The sequence below is a fragment of the Dermacentor variabilis genome, chromosome 8, assembly GCF_050947875.1.
Source record: "Dermacentor variabilis isolate Ectoservices chromosome 8, ASM5094787v1, whole genome shotgun sequence".
Classification (NCBI taxonomy): domain Eukaryota; kingdom Metazoa; phylum Arthropoda; class Arachnida; order Ixodida; family Ixodidae; genus Dermacentor; species Dermacentor variabilis.
In genome coordinates this window covers 106,774,086-106,797,508 of record NC_134575.1, presented here as the reverse complement: position 1 = coordinate 106,797,508, position 23,423 = coordinate 106,774,086, and the positions used below count along the sequence as shown (strand labels likewise).

Genomic DNA, 23,423 nt, shown 5'->3' with positions numbered 1-23,423 from the left:
GTATGCCGTCTCTGTGGCGGGTGCCTCTCCACCGATCCCCGGACTGCCTCCCTCCGCACGCTGAGGACGGGAAACCACAGGTAATGACAACGCGGGCTTCTCACTCGGGGCCACCCCCGGCTGCATCTGCAGGCCTGGGCACAGAGTGGCTGTTCTCGCGTGGGGCATGGTGTGCTGGAGCGTTGGACTTGTAAGCCCAGTGTGTGGTGCAAATGTGGCTGAGGTTTTAGAGTGGCAGCGTGTTTTCGTAAAGTGCCCTCGTATTGCACATACCAGCATCGTATGTTTGGCTGTCGGGTTGCGAAAATTCTCGCCTCTGAATTATCTCGGCATAGTGTAGTGACTGTCGGCTTTCGCTAGTAACAAACATATTTGACAAGAACTTTTGGCAGAAGCCTACCTTGATAGTGAAATAAAATTGGCGACGTTGACAAATGAACATTAACATTCCCCAAAACTTAGCAATTTGATGCGGTTTGAAGACTCTTTGCCAGTCGATGTCTTCAGGCTGACGCTGTATGCAGAGATTGGCAGATCACAGAGAGCTCGTGTGTCTTGAGCATGTAGCTGCCCTGTTTCATCTGCTGCAAATTTTCTTAACCACTTGCACGATTGTGTTGTCCTACGATGCTTTCACTATTCCTACCAGGGCGCCAGTCTTTTGGCACTGTCGAACATACTCAAATACACTCGTGTATGCCTTGTGAAGCAGCACATGTTTTTGTTAATTACACCAATGGGAAAAACATCGTGCAGCCCAAGGGCTAGGTGTTCCAACTGTCCCTTGCCAGCACACTATGCACCACGCTAGGTCACCTGCACTGGCCTCAGTGCTGGACTGGATTACGAAGGCCCACCTCGGCCACTTGGCAAAAAAAAAAAAAAAACGATTCAGGCAGAAATACACAAATTGGAAAATATGTCGTGAATGAGGTTTGCCTATACTTGGATGAACTGGTGGGAGGCCAGCGACACCTGTGACAGCAGTAAGTAAATAGTAAAAGCACTAATAGCCTCCCCAGGAATAACTTGCATAAGTCCCTAAACGACGTAAACTTCCTGGGAAGTGGTAACTCTTAGGGTTTATCATATTTTGGCTTGAAGTGGCTTTAGCTTGTTAAGTGGAGCTGCCTGTATTTGTCTGTGGCTCACTGTAACGTTGCTGTAATGTAGGCATATTGCAGCTGTATCTTGAATGCTCATTAACATCAGCTAGCGCAAGTGTAGAGCCAGTTGAGTTGCAGCTGCTCAGTTCTGGGCATTCAAATGAACCCTCATTATTTTGGCATCTGTGAAGCCTATTTTGCCTCGTAGTAGCCCCCACATTCATTAACTCGCACTTGGATGCCATTTAAAACAATTCCTTTCATGCGGGGCTCTTCGAGCCTTTAAATTTGATTCTCTGTCTGACTAGTCTATTGTATGTTCCCTACACTGTTAATGTCAACAAAGAGCACCACGGTTGTATGACATAGTAGATTTGTTCCTGTGCATCACCACCATTAAGGCAGCTATCTTAGAAAATGAGATAGAAATGCCCTGTGTATTAGCAAGTGTCTTTCACATTAAATATTAGTTGTTTTTTTTGCCAGTTAGAAGCAGCACAGTAGGAATTCAGCGTTTAACTTCCTTTACATGGATAGTTAGCCTTGCTCAGAGTAAGATTATTTTGTCAGCAGTTGTGTAGTAGGCAACGTGTTGGTGTAGCACGACATAGCTTGAAGCTGTACTAATCATGAACTTTGGAAAATTTGCACAGTGGGTAATACTAGAGGGTCGATCCTGGATTTCGTAGCTCCACACTTTACTAAACAGGGTACAAGATTTTACCATTTCAGAGTGCATCAAGTAGGAAATGATGCTTGGCAAGCTCTGGAATGGACATTACAGATTGCATGACAAGATAGGTTAAACTTTTGACATGCTATTAAGATTCAGACGGGCAATTGTTTTGAGATATATTGCGCCGTCATGTCTTGGCTCTTGGGAATGTCTGTAAGGGTTGCATTTCGCCTTCTTTTGTAACTTCGCACATAAAAAATGCCCACCTTGCTCTGCTTGGAGTAGGGACGACTTGTCATTTGATGTTTGTTTCCTGCTAAAGCTTATGGCTCAAGGAACCGTACTAATGTTCTTTGTTTACTGTAAGGGGTAAATATAGAACTTGGGAATTAAGCGCACTTACCACACTAATGTTACATTACCTGCAGAGCTACATGTTACATGTTCATTACTGGTTGTGTGGCAGTATCAGTCCTGGGTGAAAGGTTACAAGGATAGCTAACAACTGGGATTTTAAGGGAGAAAAAACAAAACAGAGACACGAAAGCCATGCCTAGGCTGTAACAGCAACTCTTAAAGTGATCATGGTACTACATGCTGTGTCCGGCATCCTGTAGATTTATAGATTTCATTGTAGCTTGATAGCCTAATTTACACTTGGAATTTGTAATGTTGATTTGCTTTTTCTTTCTTTTTATTCCTGTCATAACTGCTGTAATAGCATGGCGATTTGCCTTTATTCATGTTTGATATCCTCAACAAGTGCTCCCCACGCATTGCTGAAGCAGCGTGGTTTTTTCAGACTCACTTACACAGTGGGCATCAGATGAATATACATGTATAACAGGGAATGTTTTGGAAGGCTCTGTCTGTAGGCCTAGGTTGTTGTTACAAGTTGCTAATTAACAAGCTAAGTTCTTAATGAAAAGATGAAGAGGCACATTTGAAGGTAAGTAGTAAACCGAAATTTTGCAGCTTCCTTGGGAAGTGGTAGGAAAAGTAGGCAAGGTGCACATGCAAGCATTGTTTGACAGGGGCACATTGTTACCATATATATCCATGATATCTCGCGTGGAAGTTCAGAGACTGAACTTGAGGCATGATCCAGTTACTTGAGGCAGATTCTATTAGCTGTTCCACAGTTGGGTAATGATCATTGCACACCTGAGGAATCATTTGGATGTAGCAACACAATGTCATGAACTTGCACAGTGTAGCTAGCACTGCGGTATTGCTTTCAGTTCAATTCTTTGGGGGCATGCAAGAATCACCTGGAGATGGCGGGACAAGCCGAACTACTAACCCACGATTTCTTGTGTTTCAATTGCAGCTTCAGTTGTGCGAGTTTTAGAAGACTTTAGTGTTGAATGAAGTCGTATATATTTATTTAATTTTGGAGCATATACATAAGTATATCATGCAGAAAGGTCTCGTAGTGAGGCCCTGTAGCCTTATGATATATTAAAAATAATATCAGTACTACTAAACTGCAAAAAAAAAAAGAACAGGAAATGTGTTCATGTAAAATATTCACATATTAGCCCCCATATTCTTACGTGTCCATGTGGCTAAGCTCACTTGCACAAAATCTTGACTATTGTAATACAGAGAGTGGGCAGTGCTGTATGTATACACAAGTCAGGCTAAAGTTTTTCTACTGACCCAACCACAACACGGCTTGCGAGAGGTGCACTGTTGTAGCACACGAAAGAGAAGGAGGCACGCTGATCTCTCCCTTTTGACTCCCCCTCCCCCCCAACCTCTCTCTCCCAACGTGTGTGTGTGTGACAGATGTGGATGACATCAAGTTTGTCATCAACTATGACTACCCGAACTGCTCGGAGGACTACGTGCATCGCATTGGGCGGACAGCCCGCTCCAACAAGACGGGCACGGCGTACACCTTCTTCACGCCGGGCAACTCCAAGCAGGCCCAGGAGCTCATCTCGGTGCTCAAGGAGGCCAACCAGGTGGTGAACCCCAAGCTGTTCGAGATGTTTGAAATGTCCCGCTCCTACGGAGGACGCGGTGGTGAGTTATTTGCCTGCAGCGCTCCTGTACTGTGTGCTCATTTAGCCTACTGGAGTGGCCTACTGGGCATGATAGTTCAGTTCCTGGATTCATACAAATAATGGCAAGGGATTCAAAACAACCTCCCATTCGACTTTGTGCGTTCGTGAGTTATTATCATGCTCACTCACTGAAAATTTAAGTGAACCACTCGGAAACATAGCGATAAGGCTTGACCCCTCTCTTGCATTATCTGTAAACTTTAGGCTTTATGGATGTGCCTGATTAGGCCTTTGGTGCACGGGAAACAAAAGTTCAGAAATGAATGCTGGCGTGCGTGCTTGTGTGCACATTTTGTTTATGTACCCAGGAAAGCTGTGCAGGTTGCCCGAGAAAGCCTTTTGTGCAACGCTTGCCATACAGCAGTACTGCCATACACAATTTTGTGCGCAGAAGCTGGTGTGAGGTGTCATGCATGAGGATGTGAGGTTGAGATAAGAATTTCAATGCATAGTTTACATTTTTTTTTTATTCCTACAGGTACTGCAAAAGGAATGTATATTTTATGGCCATTCTAAGCAAACAAAAGCAGAGAGAACAAGTCGCACTGCTACTTGCAGGAAATTTTTGCAGTAGCCCTGACAATAAAACTAGAAAGCGGCAGTGACCATTGGAAGTGTACAAGCTACGTGCACCTCACTGATTCTCACACAATTTAGTTGAGCACTGCTGTAGTTCAGCTGGTGATTCCTAAGAGGATGCAAAGAGGACTTGTGGAGAACTTTATTTTGCGGGCCACAACTACTCGCCATTGGAGAAGTTGTGTCGGACATGTTGGACCTGTGACATGCACATTCGTTACCAACATGTGGCACTGTTTGCATTTCTGATGCAAGTAGAGTGAAACCACAGTGCTCCGATGCATAGTAGAGTGACCAGGCATAGGAAAATAACCGCATCGCATTCCCAAGACACAGCTTTCTGCAGGCACAGCTATCACAGTTGCATCATTCTGATATTGCAGCACTGTGTACTTGTAGGCTGCACTGACATTCCCTTTCTTGTTTTCTTCGTTGCAGGTCGCAACCGCTGGCGCACTACGGGCGGCGGCGGTCGCAGGAACGACTACGATGACGACAACCGCCACGGGGGGCGCCGCTACGCCACAGGCGCCAACGCCTACAATCCAGGCAACAATGACTACACCACTTCCAACAACTCGGACCTACCAAACAGCAACTACGGATACGGCATTTCAAACTCGAACCAGTCGTCGCACCAGCCTTCGCATCAGCCTTCACACCAGTCGTCGCACCAGTCGTCGCACCAGTCTTCGCACCAGTCGTCTCACAGCAACTCGGGCCCCGCGTCTGGCATGGGCGGTGGCGGCGGCAGTGGAGGTGGATCGATGATGGGGATGACGGCCATGGGACACATGGCTCCCATGACACCCATGATGGGGCACATGATGCCCGTCATGCACATGCCCAACGGCCAGTCGTACATGATGTCACCCATGCAACAGCAGCAGTCCGGGCAGCAGCAGTCCGGGCAGCAACAGTCGTCGCAGCCACAGCAGCAGTCTGGACAGCAGCAGATTCCCCACAGCCTGCTGGGTCCGCCACCTCCACCCCCACCACCGCCAGGTGTCACTAACGGCGCGGCGTGGTAGAAGCTGCTGCGCTGCGAGCTGGACTCTTTGTTTTTATTTTTTCCACTTCATGGTTTTTAGATTTGTGTGCAACATTTTAGACAACTGCAGTGGCCCCAGTGTGTTGCATTCGGTTACACCCAGTGAAGTTGAGGCACTCTGTACCCTGTGCTTTTGGAAGACTCGAAAAATTAAGACAGTTGTGACTGGACAGAGGAAATGCTCTCGCTTGGCTGTTCTGTCATCTGTGGCAGTCAGCGTCGACAGAGATTGGGGCATGAGCATGACAACCGTTTCATCACTCCTGGAACGAGTGGTAACTTCAAGATGAGAGGGGGGGGGGGGGGGGGGGGGGGGGGGGGGGGGGGGGGGGGGGCTAGTTTTTTTTTTTTTTTTTTTTTTTTTTTTAAGCCAGAATTGAAGCAGCTGCCTCTACGATGGGTCGGCACTGCATCGGTTATGTGGATGTGATGGTAGCCATGATGTTGCTGCCCATTATAAAGTAGGTGTGCCTGCCTCTCACCATTAGCGGAGCTATTTATTCTTTGAAAAATGACAGAGTGGCTGCCACTGTGGCGCCCACGCCTCGAGGGCAGCACTGGCATCGGCTGAACCCAGGGTAAAGAACACTGCGCGCGTTGCAACATTTTTTTCCCAAATGAATCAACATGCTTGTCTAGCATGGTCTATCACAGGTGTCTTTATTCGCTTCATTTTTTCGCAGAGAAAAGTTTGTTGCCTAGAAAAGCGACAAGTACTTTGTCAGCTATCTTGCAAATAATTCATCCTGCATTCGCTATTCTTTTAACGAGGCAGGTGATGCAGCTGCTTTTGAGGTAAAGGCAGGCAGGAAAACCTGCAAATATTTGTTAGGGTTGAACTATTTAGCTTGAATGCTTCTTGGGTGCGGTACGCTTCTTGCAATGCCTTTTGATTTCTTCTCGCATGGCTAAGGCACTCTGCCGACGATGCTACTGGCTACGGACGAAGCCGTGGCTAAAGTTGTCATATCTGTGGGATACACAAACCTGTCTCTTGTATCTGGTTCACGGTCACTTCTGTTACATATGTCTTGACTTCTGGAGGAAATGCTAAAGTGTCATCTGAAACAATTTTGGCAATCTGTTCAGCATTAAGTCCGTGCTACATTTTTTGTGTAGGTGCAGTTAGTGGCTGCACTTCAGTGGCAACAGAAAGTGCGAACATTTTCTATCCTTTTGTGCTGCCAGTTTACATGTTGTGAATTTCCATTGTATCGTAAACAACTGCATCAATCGATTGTAAACATTTGTCATAAATGCCCTGTTGTTAAGAGCAATTTCTCATTCTTTTTTTTTTCCTTTGCATAGTGAAAGCCTTTTGCAAGTTTGAAACAGCATTTCCTTGCCTTAGTTCTTGCAAAGTGCAATGTTGTTATTTTTATTTTTCTCACCTGTGGTGAGAGCAGCAGTTCAAAATAAATATCCCTTGGTGCCATTCAATGTCTGCATTTCTTGCCTGCTGGCAGTTAAAAAAAAATAAACACATGGGAGAAAAGCTCACCAATTGTAATAGCAACTGCATTGATTTCATAATGCAGCATGTTTGCTGCCATGTCATTGTCACTGGCTCCGTCAACATTTAGCCACCCGTAGTATAACCGCACAGTGTTGTGTGTGCTCACTGGTCATCAAAGATATGAGCCAGAGTCCATCACCACATGCATGTTATTACGTTTTGTGAATACGAGAAAGTAGAACATGACGTACTCGTAACATGACATCCATGCATGTGTTCTGGGAATTAAAATACTTGTCATTTCAATGAGCCACATCCACATGCTGTCAGTTCATCCCCCCCTGGGGGGCGCTACCCCTTTGTAACCCTTTTGTATAACCTATGAAATTGGTGCAGAAATAAAAATTCTCATTGTGATTACCTCTCTTTTATCACCTGTGGGCTGCTTCACAAAATGCAGCACTGCAGCTTGCTCCCTCTCACGGCTGTTTTTGCCAGCCACTGTATCTTATCAATGCCTCATGGGAAAGCTAGCTCTACAACTATGGAAAAGGTCTGCTAACAGCCCTGTAGCTTTGACAGGATTGCTTCAGTAGTATCTACTACTCATTACCAATTAAGCCAAAGTCAAAATTAGTTGCAGTTCAGCTTTTAAGATTCTGGAGCAAGATATGACATAAGAGACTCTTTTGGCATAGCAATTGCAGTTCGCTCCGCTCAGATGTGTATACTAACAATTTGCATACAGCAAAACATAGAATGCTGCCTGTGTTCCACAACGAATCCGATTGAGTGACGTGTGAGGGTTTGTCTACTTTGGTTTCTTTGTGGTTTTACAGCCAAGCTGACTGCCTGCCATAGTGTCTCTGGGAGATGCGTTTATAGAAAAAAATAGAAGACAATACAGTTCTCTGTAGCCACCTGAGTGCGTGAAATGTGAGCGGAGTGCAAGCGATGCTCTGCTACTGAACCGCATAGTTGCTTTCTCTACGAACAGCAAACTTGGTTCTGCATTCCTGTTGTCCTTCGCATTGTGGCGGCTTTAGAGCATGTCTGATATGGCAAAACGGACGGCAAGAACATCATTGCCTTTGTCTTCAGCCGTAGCTTTTGTCTTGTACTTCCACCACGAAGTCTACTCCACTCACGTGATGAATAAATGTCTACTGAGAACAGACTAATACGTATATGTGCTGCTGCGCTAGTTGATTCATGATTTCGGCCCAAGAATAGTGCAAATAAGACGTGCTCGAGAAGGGTGGGACAGGTGCTAACCTCCAACCGATTTGATTGCAGGAAACCCAACACAGAAGCAAACTTCGGACGCATGTACTTTCACTTATGCAAAAAACCATACAAGCTCTGGTTTTCAGATTGCTGTTGAAACGGATGTGTGTAACAACTTGTGCTCATTGCACTAAATGGACACTGAGGAAAGGCCGACAAATTGCACTTCCCTTTTCTTAATGTGAAGTGCCTCCAATAGTTCTGGGGCAATCTGCTCACGCCTTCTGCCAATCGCAAAACGCATTTCGTGGTGCAACATTTTTTGCGGTGAAACAAGTTTTAGCTTCCTTTAGACAATATGCAAGCAGCCTTGTTTTTTGCGTTTAAGGAACTTAACCATAACGAGCTGAAGTTTTTAGATACGAAGTTATGAACATTACCTTCGAAGATTGACGTGTGTGGGATGCACAGTCCCTGCGCCCAAAAGAAGTTGCTCCCCTTTGACTGTGCCCATTCAAAAAGAGTTAAGAGCAACACCGTCTCCAGTCTGCACAACGCAAGTCACGCAAGCACACTGTCGAACAAGATTTCAAGTCGCAGATTTCACGGCTAGAATGGGCTGGATTCCATTGCTCAGTTTAGACTAGCGTATCCGATTCCTGGCTGCAGAAACTGAAGAGATCACGAAGGGCCGAATCAAGGCAGCGTACAGAAAGGCCCGAGGTAGTGCCATACATGCACAAGGCTGCCCACAATTCAAAGAAAGTGGCAAGTGGGTGCTATGTACCCATGGTGCTCTCTGCACCTAATGAGATGTTTTGGCCCGCCTCTCCACTCTGAAGGTGAAGCAGCCATGCGAGAAGTGGCATGCCATGCCCTACCTCACCTGTGCTGTCGGCACAGTTTATGTAATACTCCTCAGTCGCGTTAAGGTCTGCACAGGCTGAACTGGCCGATGTAGGAACGACCGGTTAAGTGAACAGGAAGTTTCTGTAAAGAACGGGTCTGCATCACACCTGACCAGCCACTGTAGTGCTTGCACATGAGCACTGTGGTTTGCAGGCACAAAAATTCTTGCGAAAAATCGCGACCAGGTTGTCCACTAATTAATGCAGTCATTTCGCTTTATCAAAAAAAGGAATGCAAGTGTCAGCATTCCCTCAATATCTCTTTATCACAATGAGCAGAAGTTTTTGGATACGGATGTCTAAGCAACAATACAAAAACCAGGGCTCGTATGGTTGCCATTTTCTGTGTGCATGCAGGCGCATTCATCAAAAGTTTGCCTCGGTGTAGGCTTTCCGCAGTAAAATCGGTTGGAAGCTCGCACTTATCCTGTCCTAGCTGGCTTACGTTCGTTACGGTCAAACAGTGCTGATGGGATGGGTGAAACAGTGCATTGTGTTGTCTGTTTAAACTGTGCCGTTGTCTGCGCCATCTCGCCACAATTCTAAATCTTTTCCACTCAGAAATGTGGAGAGCTGCTACTGCACTTGCTGCGTAGTGCTGCAGCCACTTGACTCGGGCACATTGAAAATTTAAAGACTACGGTGTTCTTCTAGGGTTGCCATATTTGCAGGGAAAAACAAAAAGGGGGTGGGACACTAAAGGTTACCAGAAACTCAAGTTAAAGTGGTAGAGCAATGTTCTAGAACGTCTAAGGCGTCAATATAATCGCGAACAGAGCTTTAGTAACCGAGAAATTGAGGTAAATGCATGACACGATTTGAGACCCCCCAGCGACATTCCGGTACTAGGCCGATGACGAAAGCACTCCTCATAATTTGTGTTACTAATACTCAACTACTCGTATTAAAAATATCATTTCATTCGATTATAAGACGGAAAAAAATGCTACTTGTCTACGTCTATTCGATTCTAAGAAAAAATAACATTTTGACGTTACCCTTCAGTAATATGGGTGGTCGAAAGGTTTCGTTTTCGCTCGACTCTGCCCCGGGCACGCTTTGGAGTTTCAGTAGTTTCGTTATCGCGTCGTGCTGTGAGGGTTCTGCTGGCTCGCGAAACTTTCATTTGGAAGAAGCAGCGAGAATGCCACGTCCATGTGATGTCGTGGGAAGCCCTCATTGCTTTCCCGCTCCGGAGAGCCGGTGTCAAGGCCGCCGTCGTAGTACGCAACGACGCCGGCAGCGCGAGCCCTCAGCAGCTGGTCGCGCTCGTCAGTGCTCAAATCGCTGGAGTTGAGCCCACCATCACGAGCCATTCTGTCGTTGTCAGGGTCCGTTGCGACGAGCGTCGAAGTTTGCGTCTTAGAATGAAGTACCAGCTTATGGTCGAGCGTTTCTCCTTCCGCTAGCCACCATACTTCCGCTTTCGCTCTCCTGTCGGCTCTGTCTTGGCTCTGTTTCTGGCCGTGCGTTTGCGTTTTGCGCAGAAAAGCCGTAGCGCCGTCTGCGGACGCCGTTCTACTCACCGATGGCGCAATGTCACCATGATGTCAGTACTCCTCGATCGGAGGGCGGGCGATTTGAACTGCGCTAGAGGTACGCGGACGCTTCAGAACGCATTTTCTCTTAAAGCTTACTGTATGCAAAAATACAAGCAAGATGAAAACAACATAAGGTATCAATGCACTGAGTACAAACTTTACATGATTGAAATGTACTGATAGGTGTTACATAAAATGTTGCTCACTTAGAATCTCCATGCTGTTGCTGCAAATAATGATTTGTGGAGCAAAATATTTGCCTACGAACAGCACAACGATACGTGGAATCCACGTGGCGACAAAATAGATTTTTAAGGATTTTTAAGATATTGGGAAAGGTTTAAGGAAATAGCAATGAATTTGTTCGGAGGCAATTCAGTTGTCTGTATGAATGACCAACAGATCGCTTGTGATGCAGCTTATAATGTTCTGAGTTAGGGAGTATTGGGAAGCTGGCAAATGGCATGCAAGCGTAGGGGTCGAACCAGCAATCGGCACCATGACTAAACTATGTAGAACGTCTACGTGTACATCGTGGCAGATTTTGGAGATGAATGTCCAAAACTGGCATCAGTCTCTGGATTTCCCACTCAAATGGGAAGTCTTGAGAACTTGTTAGCTTCATTTCCACAATCATGTGTGCTGAAGTACATAGTCAAAAAGTAATCAGTGGAAGTTTATGGAACACACATATATTGGTGAAAACATGAACCAATTTAACAAACAAGAATAGGCCGGCACACCGCTGAGCTAGCAACACCATTTATAGCAGCGGGTAAGAAACACACTAGCGAGAAATCAGCCACTTGCTAGGTTGGCATATTAAGAGCATACATAAATTTTAGATTTCACTTTTGCTTACATCTTGAGGTGCCAACAATGACTTCTTGACTAGGTGCACCCATTAAGGAATGAAAGCTCTCTTCCAAAGTGGACTTGTATTGCTGTGCGGAGCCAAGTCAAATAAGGGTAAACGTGTGAATGCCCATTTGCCAAAGACAAAGGCATAATCGAAGCTTGAAGGACGAATGTTGCGATCTGAGCTGAGAAAAGAGGAAAAGTGTATGAAAATTAGCATTATGTCAGCCTTTCTTGCAACAGTGAATATGAAGAATCAAGAACGCAGTTCTCTTAAGTCCTAGTGCAATGTCTGCATTGAAATATACAAATGTTAATGGCGCTACTCTGGCAGCTGCAATGCACAGGCACTATGGGTGACACTTATGTTGGCTGCGATGGCTGCAATGTTTCAAGCACGAAGTTGAGGTGGCTTCCCACAGCTCTCTGAAGGTCCTCCAAGATACCAAGCAAGACTCTGAAGTTCTCGCGACAGGTGAGCACACCAGATGGAGTCGCGAGTGCATCACTTATGGTCTTGAGCACTTGAGTCACTTTTGTGAACATCTCCGTGTCGAGAGGCAGCGTGGCAAGGTTGCAGGCAGACGTGAAGCCCGACAGCCAGTCATAGTAAGCCTGACTTCCAAAGTCTGGATGACTCACAAAACTGGTTTCAGGCTCGGTGCCTAGACCACTGCCGAGATCGCCTTCTATGCATTCTATTGGCAGTACCCTGAGTGAGCGCTGAAGGATGTCTCCTTGGTCTGCAGCCTCTGTTTCTGCACAACCGTTGCCTTGCAGCGTTGGCAAGCCAGCTGGATTGCTTTCAACAGCTGTTGGCGTCTGTTCGGTGGGCTTCTCGAATTGTGTTGTGCTGTCCCTCAGAGGTGCGCTGCTAGAACCAGATGCCATCGTCTTGCCGCTGCTCGTATGCTGTTCTGGAAGCCGACTTGTGTTTCCGTTCATTTCTGACCTGTCGCAGATCTGCAGGTCACTTGCAGGCGCTACATCAACGCAAGCTGTCAACCTTTCCCTCAGGAGACAATCTTTCTCAGCTTCAAGTTGACTTTGCACACCACCTATGGTGTCATGACCATTCCTTTGAAATACGTTGTTGTCGTCATGTTGTAACAGAGGCTTGGAGGTTTTCTTTCTGTCCACTCTGAGTGCACTTGCACTCTGAATTAACCTCTTTTTCGGTGCGAGCAGCTTCAAAAGTGCCGCATCACCGTGGTATCTCACTATGTGATCTTTTAGCTGGCAGGGGCGCTTGAACGTGGCTCCACACTCGGGACAGGGTGTCCTCTGCGCCGGGTCATGCTCTTTCTCGTGCCGCTTCAGGCTTGAAGAATTCAAGAACCCTCGTTTGCAGATGCTGCACTCGAAGCGCCGCTCACTGTTGTGCGTCTGCCGGTGGCGGCTGAGATCTGAGCTCTGGAAAAAGCTTCGCTGGCAGATGTCGCACACAAAGCGGCCCTTGCGAGTCTCGTCGTGGGAGGCCAGGTGCTCCTTGAGGTAGTCGAGCCTGGCAAAGTCCTTGCCACACTGGGGGCAAGGGTAGCGCCGCTTAGGTGCGTCCGGGTCGTGCGTCCTCAGGTGGCGCCACAGACCAGTGTTCTGCCGGAACTGCCGGCCACAGGTGGGGCAAGAGTAGAGCATCCGGCTCTCGTGCCATGCCTGGAACGAAAGAAATTGTGACAGGGCCATTTGAGTGTTCCAACTCAACAACAATTGCTGAAATTCGAGCGTCGTGTTGAATAGAATTCACAGTGGTGACACTATGCCTGCAGCTAAACAGCTCCTGCATTAATAAACATAACATACTGGTTTACTAACATACTGGTTCACCTGCTGTTTGGCATTGTTTCCCTTGGTGCGAGTCATTACAAGTCTGAACTAACCACCCTGTCCTGTAATTACAAGTGCAAATACATACTGTCTGCAGTGACGTCAGACAAAAAGTACCAATTTTCCTGCAACGAAGCAGCAGTTCTGTCTGCCGTTGCTAGGGCAAGATGGCATCCGGTACGGCACTGCCATTTTATCCCTGTAAAATTTTCATCTCTTTGTCTAGCATTACTGCAGATTATGCATACTTCTGACATTTTCTGAATGACAGAGGCAAGCAACATGCCCGAACGAGGTATATGAAACGTGGTATTAAACTGCGTGCATTGAGAAATGCCAACTCTTCATAAAATTTGAGTGCAAATGAACCAGTGGTCTAGCCGTTGTGCAACATTCAGTAGTTTCATTTCCCTCTCACAGGGGGCATGCCACGCATACTTGAAAGTCCAAACAATGTATGAAGTGCCTACCTGATGCTCGACTAGTGTGAGCCTGCTCGAAAATGTCCGTCGGCACTCGGCGCATTCGAGGGATGAGGTGCTGCTCGCAGCCCCTGGTAAAACAAGTAAAACAAGTAGCAATACATTGTAATTTCACAAATATGGCGTGACCTTTACAGCAATGAATATTATGGGCTCCCAACTGGTTTGTGTATGTCAGGAGTTATCGTCCATCTGTTGTAACACATTGTGCCAGGTTGTGTGAAAATAAGACAGCGTCAGTTTCACAAGGCAACCACGCCACTATATAGGTGCATGCCAGTAGTATTGTGCCAACTGGATAACTACTATGGAGTACTTTATGCGGTCATTTACACTTGGCTTCCTCAGAATAAAGAGGTAGTTCTAGCCTGGCGTGCATGTATTACGTTTTATGGCATAACAAAATTGCAGAAATATAAATGGAAGCAGCAGTGCTTATTGTATATAGCAACACCTTATAGCACCATGTTTCACTGTGTATTTTCAACTTACGGCATAAAGGGATGACATAACAGCAGAAGCATGAAGTAGAGCTAGACCATCCAGTTGTTTGGTTTTAATTCCTGTACAAGCTACTAGAGTTTTTGGACTTGCTGAGATGTCCAATATGAAGATTAAAACAAAAAAGAAGAAAAGAACTGTCAAGGGCTAGTGTGGCTGTACTAGCCCAGGTGCAAGCAAACTGGTGAGGTCCCCTGCGCGACACAATGGCATTCCTTTAACAGAACAGAAATTGACCGTCACGATACAGCAATTAGCCAGTGCCTCCCACAAGAATCTCACTATATAATCACTAAGTCATGCCTGTTCCATATTTGGACAATGTCTATGGGAACCAAAGCTAGGGAGGATAAAGAAAAAGCTTGACTTAAAGATGGGTTGGCACAACAAGTGATGGAAAAGAAAATGACGGGCATAAGGATTTTCCAATCCTGGAATTCTTTCTCTGGCAACCTCCTCTTTTGGACACTGTCATAAGGACACCTGCTCAGCCATTGAAAAATTTTCCAATTGTCCTAAAGCAATTTTGTTAAATGTTTAGTACACTGTTTCCCATTCCTTCGATTCTTCCCCAAAGGTTACCATTGTCTTCGGAACTAAATGCCTTTTTTCTAATTTCATGCGAATTGTGGCCAATTCTTCATAGTGGGCAGTACCATAAGTAAAAGGAAAACAATGAAACAAACAATAAGAGACAGGAAAACGTTTGTCTTTACCCCTTTTGTTATCTTGTGGGGCGTACTTTCCATTCAGTTCTGTGTGGCCAATCCCCCTCGTAGGTACAAGCTATGTTTTGAGGCAACAACAAGGAGCCAGTGTGGATTAGAGAGAAGACGCTAGAGCAAACGCCGGATAGATGGTATTCCGGTTGAGATTCTGCAATGAGAGCAAGGCTGGAGGGGTTTGCCCCACTTCCCCAAGCCCCTAATAATCCACTTAGAAAATGTACAACGAGGTTCTCCCCAGCATTCCTCAGAATGCTGATATGATATTTTTGACTGTGCATTTTCTGCATTAAATGAAGGCTCTGGACCTCAAAATCATGATAAATATACTGGCAAGCCTCAGGTTGCGCTAAATAATTTAATATAACAGCTTTTCTACAGTCAGCTTACGCTTCATTTCTCGAGAAGTTACTGTGCTATGACGTCATGATGCAGAAGGTGGTAACGTAGGAGCAGGACATTGCAACATTTTGGCACTCGTTCCAGCTTGCTCAATAGTCTGCTATGCTGCTACAGAGGGCCTCCCAACTAACGAATCAATGAGTATAAGTTTATTTGAAACAGCTCTTCGTCCTTGCTGTCAGCCGCTTCAGAACCACATGATTACGCAGCTCCTGAAGCAAGGGTGTGGTGGCACCTTAGACTTAATTTATGCAGTGCACAAAGTGCAGGCAAATCGCGGTTTGGAGGCGTTCAGGCAGAGTGGTCCGGCTCTCCCAAGAGAAGGGGACAGACGGGCTCAGGGAAGAGGTGGGGAGTTAGTAAGGGCAGGACTGAGCACGGGGGGCAAGTCCAGTAGGTGCGGAGAGCATCACGGCACTGGGCAAGTGGGTGGCTACGGTGACATTCAATAATGTGTTGCATTGCAAACCCTAACTCTGTGTTCGTCAGAGTTAGGGTTTGAGCCTGACAAAGGTTGGATAGGGGGTTGCAATCATCATCATCAGCAGCAGCAGCAGCAGCAGCAGCAGCCTGGTTACGCCCACTGCAGGGCAAAGGCCTCTCCCATATTTCTCCAACAGCCCCGGTCATGTACTAATTGTGGCCATGCCGTCCCTGCAAACTTCTTAATCTCATCCGCCCACCTAACTTTCTGCCGCCCCCTGCTACGCTTCCCTTCCCTTGGAATCCAGTCCGTAACCCTTAATGACCAACGGTTATTTTCCCTCCTCATTACATGTCCTGCCCATGCCCATTTCTTTTTCTTGATTTCAACTAAGATGTCATTAACTCGCGTTTGTTCCCTCACCCAATCTGCTCTTTTCTTATCCCTTAACGTTACACCTATCATTCTTCTTTCCATAGCTCGTTGCGTCGTCCTCAATTTGAGTAGAACCCTTTTCGTAAGCCTCCAGGTTTCTGCCCCGTAGGTGAGTACCGGTAAGACACAGCTGTTATATACTTTTCTCTTGAGGGATAATGGCAACCTGCTGTTCATGATCTGAGAATGCCTGCCAAACGCAGCCCAGCCCATTCTTATTCTTCTGATTATTTCCGTCTCATGATCCGGATCCGCAGTCACTACCTGCCCTAAGTAGATGTATTCCCTTACGACTTCCAGTGCCTCGCTGCCTATTGTAAATTGCTGTTCTCTTCCGAGACAGTTAAATATTACTTTAGTTTTCTGCAGATTAATTTTTAGATCCACTCTTCTGCTTTGCCTCTCCAGGTCAGTGAGCATGCATTGCAGTTGGTCCCCTGAGTTACTAAGCAAGGCAATATCATCAGCGAATCGCAAGTTACTAAGGTATTCTCCATTAACTTTTATCCCCATTTCTTCCCAATCCAGGTCTCTGAATACCTCCTGTAAACACGCTGTGAATAGCATTGGAGAGATCGTATATCCCTGCCTGACGCCTTTCTTTATTGGGATTTTGTTGCTTTCTTTATGGAGGACTATGGTGGCTGTGGAGCCGCTATAGATATCTTTCAGTATTTTTACATAGGGCTCGTCTACACCCTGATTCCGTAATGCCTCCATGACTGCTGAGGTTTCGACAGAATCAAATGCTTTCTCGTAATCAATGAAAGCTATATATAAGGTTGGTTGGTTATATTGCGCACATTTCTCTATCACCTGATTGATAGTGTGAATATGATCTATTGTTGAGTAGGTTGTTCATATAGGAGGTTGTGGCCAAGTACTGCACCAGGGTGGCCAATCCTGCTCTGGTGAGGGAGTGCATTACCGGTTCTGGTCACCGGGATTAGGCCACACTCCAGGCCTGTTTATGCAATTTTATCAACACGCGGACTTTTTTCTTTTTTTTTGAAAATCCGGTGGAAAATTGCCGGCACCGGGATTCGAACCACGGACCTCTTGCACGCGAGGCGGGTGTTCTACCTCTACGCCACCGCTGCAACTGGGGGTTGCAAGGGCACATGCAGATAAGCGTACTTGGGGGAGCCTAGCACGGCTTTGCTTGCAGTGTTCTGCACGATGCATTCTTGCACAATAGGTGTCGGGACATGAAACAGGTGCACTCTGTAGTTTATGCCTGTGAGCGAAAGTGCGAGCATGCTCATTTCCCTGTATCCCTTTATGGCCAGGCACCCACTCCAAGGGGACGGGAAGTGAGGGGTGCCATTGCATGTGTAGTGTGAAAGGTGCCTGAACATGACGGGGAAGGATATCACCTTTGAAAGAACGATAGGTTTCTGGGATGTCTTAGTGAATGGCAATGGTTGATGTGGTGCGAGGGGCGTAGTAATGGCTTCCAATATGGCAAGAATCTCAGCATTGATTGGAGACAGTGCTCCCTCATGACAACGAGTGACGTCACCCCAAGAGCCAACGACTGCTGTCTTGGTCGTAGTTGGAGAGTATGTAGCATCAACGTCTGGCCAAGGCCATCTTCTCTACAAGTTTTCACACGCACGATGTGAGGGATAGCGGTCGCAGGTTTTTAAGAGTGTTAAAGTATTGGCAAGGTTTTTGGGAAACAGAAACTAAAGCTCCTTCCCATGACTGTGAGACGTTCCTTGTCTCCCTTGCATGGTTAATGAGATGTAAAAGGTGCTTCTGATGGTTATCTTGCAAGTAACGTAGTACAGGATATGTTACCTGATCTAGTGCCGAAGTTGTGTTGCTTTAGAACTGTGTAAGTACGAACCAGAGCTGCTGGTTTGTAAATGCAGAGCCAGTCGAGTCTGGGTCTGTGAATGGTGGTGGTGGAAGAGACTCCAGATAGAATGTATCTTGCAGTTCTCGGATAATTCAATCAGTGGAGCACCCACTCTGCATTTGATATTGTTGAAGTACATGGCTATGTTTGGCTTGGCCCATGAGGATGAGGAAGATTTGCCATACTATAGGCATGTGAAGGTGGCCAATGAGGTCTTTGCATGTGTGCCACTATCATTGAAATGCCAGGTGGTCAGCGTATACTTGGATCTCCTTCGTTATGGAATGCATACATTGGTGGAGAACCCTGTTACTCCTTGCATGGCGCCACCAGCTTACTAGCCCGTGGCATTGTTCCGAGAGGGCTAAATGGTTTGTCATCAACCTGCAGATAATCTTTGATGGCAGCGCGGTGTTAAGGACGGTTCACCCAGGACTGTGGAGGTAGCGTGGGCCTGGCGGTCTGGAGCTTGACCAACATGGTAGGGTCCAGGCAGAGACGAAACACGATCCACGTAACAAGTAACAAAGATGAACGTTTAATACACTGTTACAGAGCAGTCAGCTCTACAAGCTTCCTCATGGAGACACACAGTCAAGCTTGCTCTAAAGCAGAAGGCTGAAGTCTACTGGCGCTCAGAGAGACTGGAACGCCCTCGCTCAGGAGAAGGAGAGAGCAAACACACTCCACGCTTGCGGCCGCCACTCGGTACATGGAAGCCAGCTCAATGGATTCTCTAACCACCACTGGCCCAGCAGAGGGAAAGGCACTGACACACACACGCACACATAGACAATGTCGGCGTCTTCCCTGCCAAGGAAGAGGAGAAGGAGCGAATGCACATGCGAATCTTAACCACCGTCCTGCTCACTGAAAGGAGAAAGCATTGTGGAGCCTATGCAGACATCAGGGTGTCGTGCGCGCCGTAGAGAAGAAGGCGAGAATGCGAGCGCAAACGCTAGCGTCTTTTCACCGTTGAAGCCTCCCAAGCATTTTTCAGTGGTTGCAGGTGACATGGCGTATTCAAAACATCCGGGCTTTCACCGTGGTTTTGGCGGTGCAGCACAAATTGTTCACCACACAGGTCAGTCGTAACAGTGCGAAGTATGTTGAGACACAACTTGTAGAACTTTCTCATTGATCACTTCTGTCATTGGTCTTCTGAATCAATTCTTCGAGTTGCTGATGCGCTCTATTACATTCGACAAGACAGATGGTTTTGTGCTGGGGTGCTCAACCTGACCTCTGGGTCCATAACGAAAGTTGGATCTCAATGATGGAATGGTTGCTCCCGGGAGTGTCTTGGGAATCCTCCCATTACATGTTGTGGTGGCTAATTGACCAAGTGAGACCTCGGCTGGAGTCCTTTCTTGTGTGAGTTGCCTAATCTGGTCGGAATGGTAACATCATTGAGGAGAGACACCTTGTGGTTCGACATGAAAGTGTCTAAACTTAGGACTGAGTGCTGATGCTTGGTCATATTCCCAAGAAGGGTGATGACAGCTGAAGTCTCCCAGGGTTAGTACAGTACCATGTGATGCCACTGATTGCTGGAGGAAGTAGAAGTTTGATAACAGCCAGATATTTTGGCTTGGCGTCCAATAACAATTTGGAATCTGCAGAGTGTGACCACGAATGTCTGTCCTCGTGCCCATGTGCTCAGCAGTCGGCATGTTCATCTGCCCAGTCTTGAATTGGACTGTGGGCAAGGGGCTCTTGATCTAAGTTGCAGTCATTGTAAGAGTCAGCGAGTATGACATGTCCTGTTATTTGCATGTAAAACAACAAAATGCACAGCCACTTAGAGGAAAGACACCATGGGTCTGCAACACACGATTGTCTAGTTCTGTTCTTGTGAATTGCATATACTTCAGGAGATACTCTTTCTTACGCTTGAAAGTGTGGCGGTTCCATTGCCATATTGTGAGGGAATAGTATTGCGAAGTTGAGGTCGAAGGCTTTTGCACAGAGCTAGTGTTTATGAGTAAGGTGGGCTGTTGGGGACAGGATAATTATGCAGATGTGTAGTGTCCTCTAAATGTTGGAAACGGGTGGAAATTTCCATCAATTCTTTTGATAAGCGCATGAGAGTAGTCAGAATAGCACATTGTGTCTGTGCAGTAATGAGAGTTATGATAATTCTTTCAATTGCTAGTTGCGCAATGCAGCGGATATGTGTACCTGACTCCTCAGACAGTAGATCTGCATACAATGGGGGGGTGGGGTGGGTGGATTAAGCACAGTTTCTGGGAGAGCAGCCACTCACCTGTAAAGATGGAGTCGGTGTTTGTCACTGGTTAGGCAGTGGAGGCCAGTAAGGGTCATGAGCAGCAGGTGTAGGTTCAGGTAGCAGTTGCCACAAGGGACGTTGCAGATTCTGTTGGACGTGTTGCGATTCAGCTTCAGTTCGTTGGTTCGAAGTCCACTTTGTGCTTAGGGGCCAGCTTTGGTTTCAGTTTGGGATCAGTCTTGCTGGGCTCGAAGCTGTGACCTCGGCTGCAGTCAGTGTCGAGAGGCGAAAACGGGTTGTAAAAGCCGAGTCCTCCTGAGTAGGTGGGCGTAAGCACCTAAGAGCTGCTTAGCAACTCAAACTGGTGCATGTAGAGAATTTGTGTCGATGAGCTGCCTCCTCTGCAGCGTGATGGTGTAATAATTTGTTTCTGTAGCAAGGTGAGCACCCCCGCAGTTGCAGCAACACACATCGCACTCGTGGTATGTTGTTATGGGTCAGTTGCAGGTGGGAAGTGTTGACCACAGGACATACACCAGGAGTATATTAAAGCATTGGGGCACCTGTCGGATCAGTTTTTGAGGCCGTAGCAGTGGTGGCATTGATGGCACTTCAGCTTGAGTGGGTAGAGTTGGTATACTGCAGACAAGAGGATTGCACTGTTTGCTATTTGCAGGCCCTCCACTGTGATGATAATTGTCGCTTTGATAAGGTGACGAAATTAAAGCATTTACCGACCTTGAATAAGAAGATCAGGAAAAGAAAGTGGCACGCCCTGCAGGACAGTGCAGGCATTCTGCAGGTTATTGGCACAATACGCGCTGATGGCATGTTATTTTCTGGAAACAGCCATAGACCGTAAGGTGAATAACCTGGTGACTGCCGACGCATGGTAAGTGTTGACCGCAATGGGATTTTGAGCGGTTCGAGTTTTCACAATTGTCTCCTGTCTCCCAACCTTGCAAGCATAGCTCAGTCGGTGTGACAGAGGAGATGCTGAACCCATCGCATAATCATGGTGGCCTTGTCCTGCAGCAGTGCCGAAGGGATCACCGCAAATTCTTCCTGCTCAGTGTCAGATAAGTCCATACCTTGCATTGTTTGGGTGTCAGTAAATGGTGTAGTGCGCTGTGCAGGCTGCGATGCAGTTGCAGGGCCTGCGGAGCCATATTGAGTGCAGCGGAGGTGGCGAAACGCCAGCAGAGTGGTACAGGATCGGGTGGTCGTGCATTACAGCCAGCCCAGGATGCTTGCGTTTACATAAGGCACAGAGTGGTGGGCAAAGTCTGTTTGGCAATGCAGTGGTGCTCTATAGGTTCGGTGAATCTCTCGTTGCACATGTCCAATTGGGATGAGCACTCAGCAGGAGATCACCTCACAAGTAGCAGCTTGGGGGTGACCGAGCGAGTTGGAGTCATTGCCAAAGCATCATGGCGACCTGCTCCCACATGACTGCTATCTGCATCATAAAGTTATGACAGACAGCTCCAAAACTGGCTGTGGAATAGCTATTATATGTTTTTTTTTTACTTATTTATTGATACTGCGATCTTTTACAAGACCTTAGCAGGGTGGGCATACAATATATACAATACACTTATATTAAACTTTAGGGCACTCTGAGGTGTTCCAGTATTGTTTTTTAGGGTTCAGAGGTCTAGAACCTCTACTTAAAGCCAGCAAAAAAAAAGGGAAAAGTAAAGTTATCATAGCAGTACTCTGAGCATAGTCAAGGAGTACAGGAAGCATACACGAATAACTATAGACTCCACAGCAACCTTAATGGAGTGCTCCGCAGGACAAGCAGAAAAGTACTGATCAAGAAAGGGGAGGGTCAAGGAGACACAATCCCTCCAAAGCAATTCACTGAATGCTTAGAAGAAGTATTCAAGCTATTAGACTGGGAAGGATTAAGAGTGAAGATCAAGGGCGAATATCTCAGTAACATACAGTTTGCAGATGACATTGTCTTGTTCAGCAACGCTGGTGATGACTTGCAACAAATGACTCGCCACAGTTGCTTAGTGGCTATGGTGTAGGGCTGCTAAGCACGAGGTCGCGGGATCGAATCCTGGCCACGGCAGCCGCATTCCTATGGGGGCGAAATGCGAAAACACCTGTGTACTTAGATTTAGGTGCATGTTAAAGAACCCCAGGTGGTCTAAATTTCCGGAGACCCCCACTACAACATGCCTCATAATCAGACCATGGTTTTGGTACACAAAACCTGATAATTTAATATTTTTATACAAATGATTGATGACCTTAGCTGACAAAATGTAAAATCAGGGTTGAAGATTACCATGCAGAAGATAAAGGTAATCTGCAATAGCCTGGCAAGAAAACAAGAATTCATGACTGACAGATAGCCTCTGGAATTTGTGCAAGAGTATATTTTACTAGGTTGGTTACTCACAGGAGACCCTGATCACGACAAGAAAATTTACAGAAGAATCAGAATAGATTGGAGTGCACATGGCGGGCATTAACATGTCACGGCTGGCAGCTTATCAATATACTTGAAGAGTGTACAGCCATAGCATTAGAATGTATGGGAAAAATTCACTGACAATTACAATACTCCCTAATGCAAAATTTATGTTTTCATTTCGCAATATAATGGCTGGTGTGGACACTCTGTCTCATGCAGCACGTTTCAAAGTGAAGTGTGGTGCAACTGCTCTGCTAATTGGGAGATCGCGAGAGGCAGCGCACGGCTGACACGTGGCTGCGATTCACAGCAGCCGCTGCAGACAAACCTGCGCTCATGCAACGCTTTGGTGAACAGACGACGCATAGAGTGCCTTGATGCATGCGCCGATGGCACCATCTCGTAGCTATCGTCTCCATAGTCCTCTCAACTTTTGCTGTGCTCACTTGCTCGGTTACGAGGTACGACGCCGACGCTCGCCGGAGGAATGGGCGCCTAAGAGCTGCACTCTAAAAAAGCTTGGAAGCTAACAAGAAACCTTGAGAAGAAACTAAGGACTACGCAACGAGCGATGAAACAAAAAATATTAAGCATAACATTAAGCGATAGCAAGACAGCAATGTCGATT

The 23,423-nt window shown here is 46.6% G+C and overlaps 2 protein-coding genes and 1 pseudogene across 2 annotated transcripts in view; 1 reads left to right on the top strand and 2 right to left on the bottom strand.

Moving 5' to 3' along the window:
* LOC142590523 (putative ATP-dependent RNA helicase DDX5) overlaps positions 1-5,796 on the top strand; it is a 38,022-nt gene extending 32,226 nt beyond the window's left edge. The window contains exons 12-13 of the mRNA XM_075702714.1: positions 3,574-3,813; positions 4,872-5,796. Coding sequence (XP_075558829.1) covers positions 3,574-3,813; positions 4,872-5,464 — 833 coding nt within the window. The 3' untranslated portion in view covers positions 5,465-5,796. The remainder of the gene's footprint in view (positions 1-3,573; positions 3,814-4,871) is intronic.
* Positions 5,797-11,286: 5,490 nt separating this feature from the next.
* Positions 11,287-23,423, bottom strand: part of LOC142591519 (uncharacterized) — a gene marked incomplete at its 5' end in the record, with an annotated part of 28,876 nt that continues 16,739 nt past the window's right edge. The window contains 2 exons of the mRNA XM_075703843.1: positions 11,287-13,130; positions 13,772-13,854. Of these exons, the coding sequence (XP_075559958.1) occupies positions 11,838-13,130; positions 13,772-13,854 (1,376 nt within the window). The remainder of the gene's footprint in view (positions 13,131-13,771; positions 13,855-23,423) is intronic.
* Positions 20,986-22,806, bottom strand: LOC142590772 (uncharacterized; annotated as a pseudogene).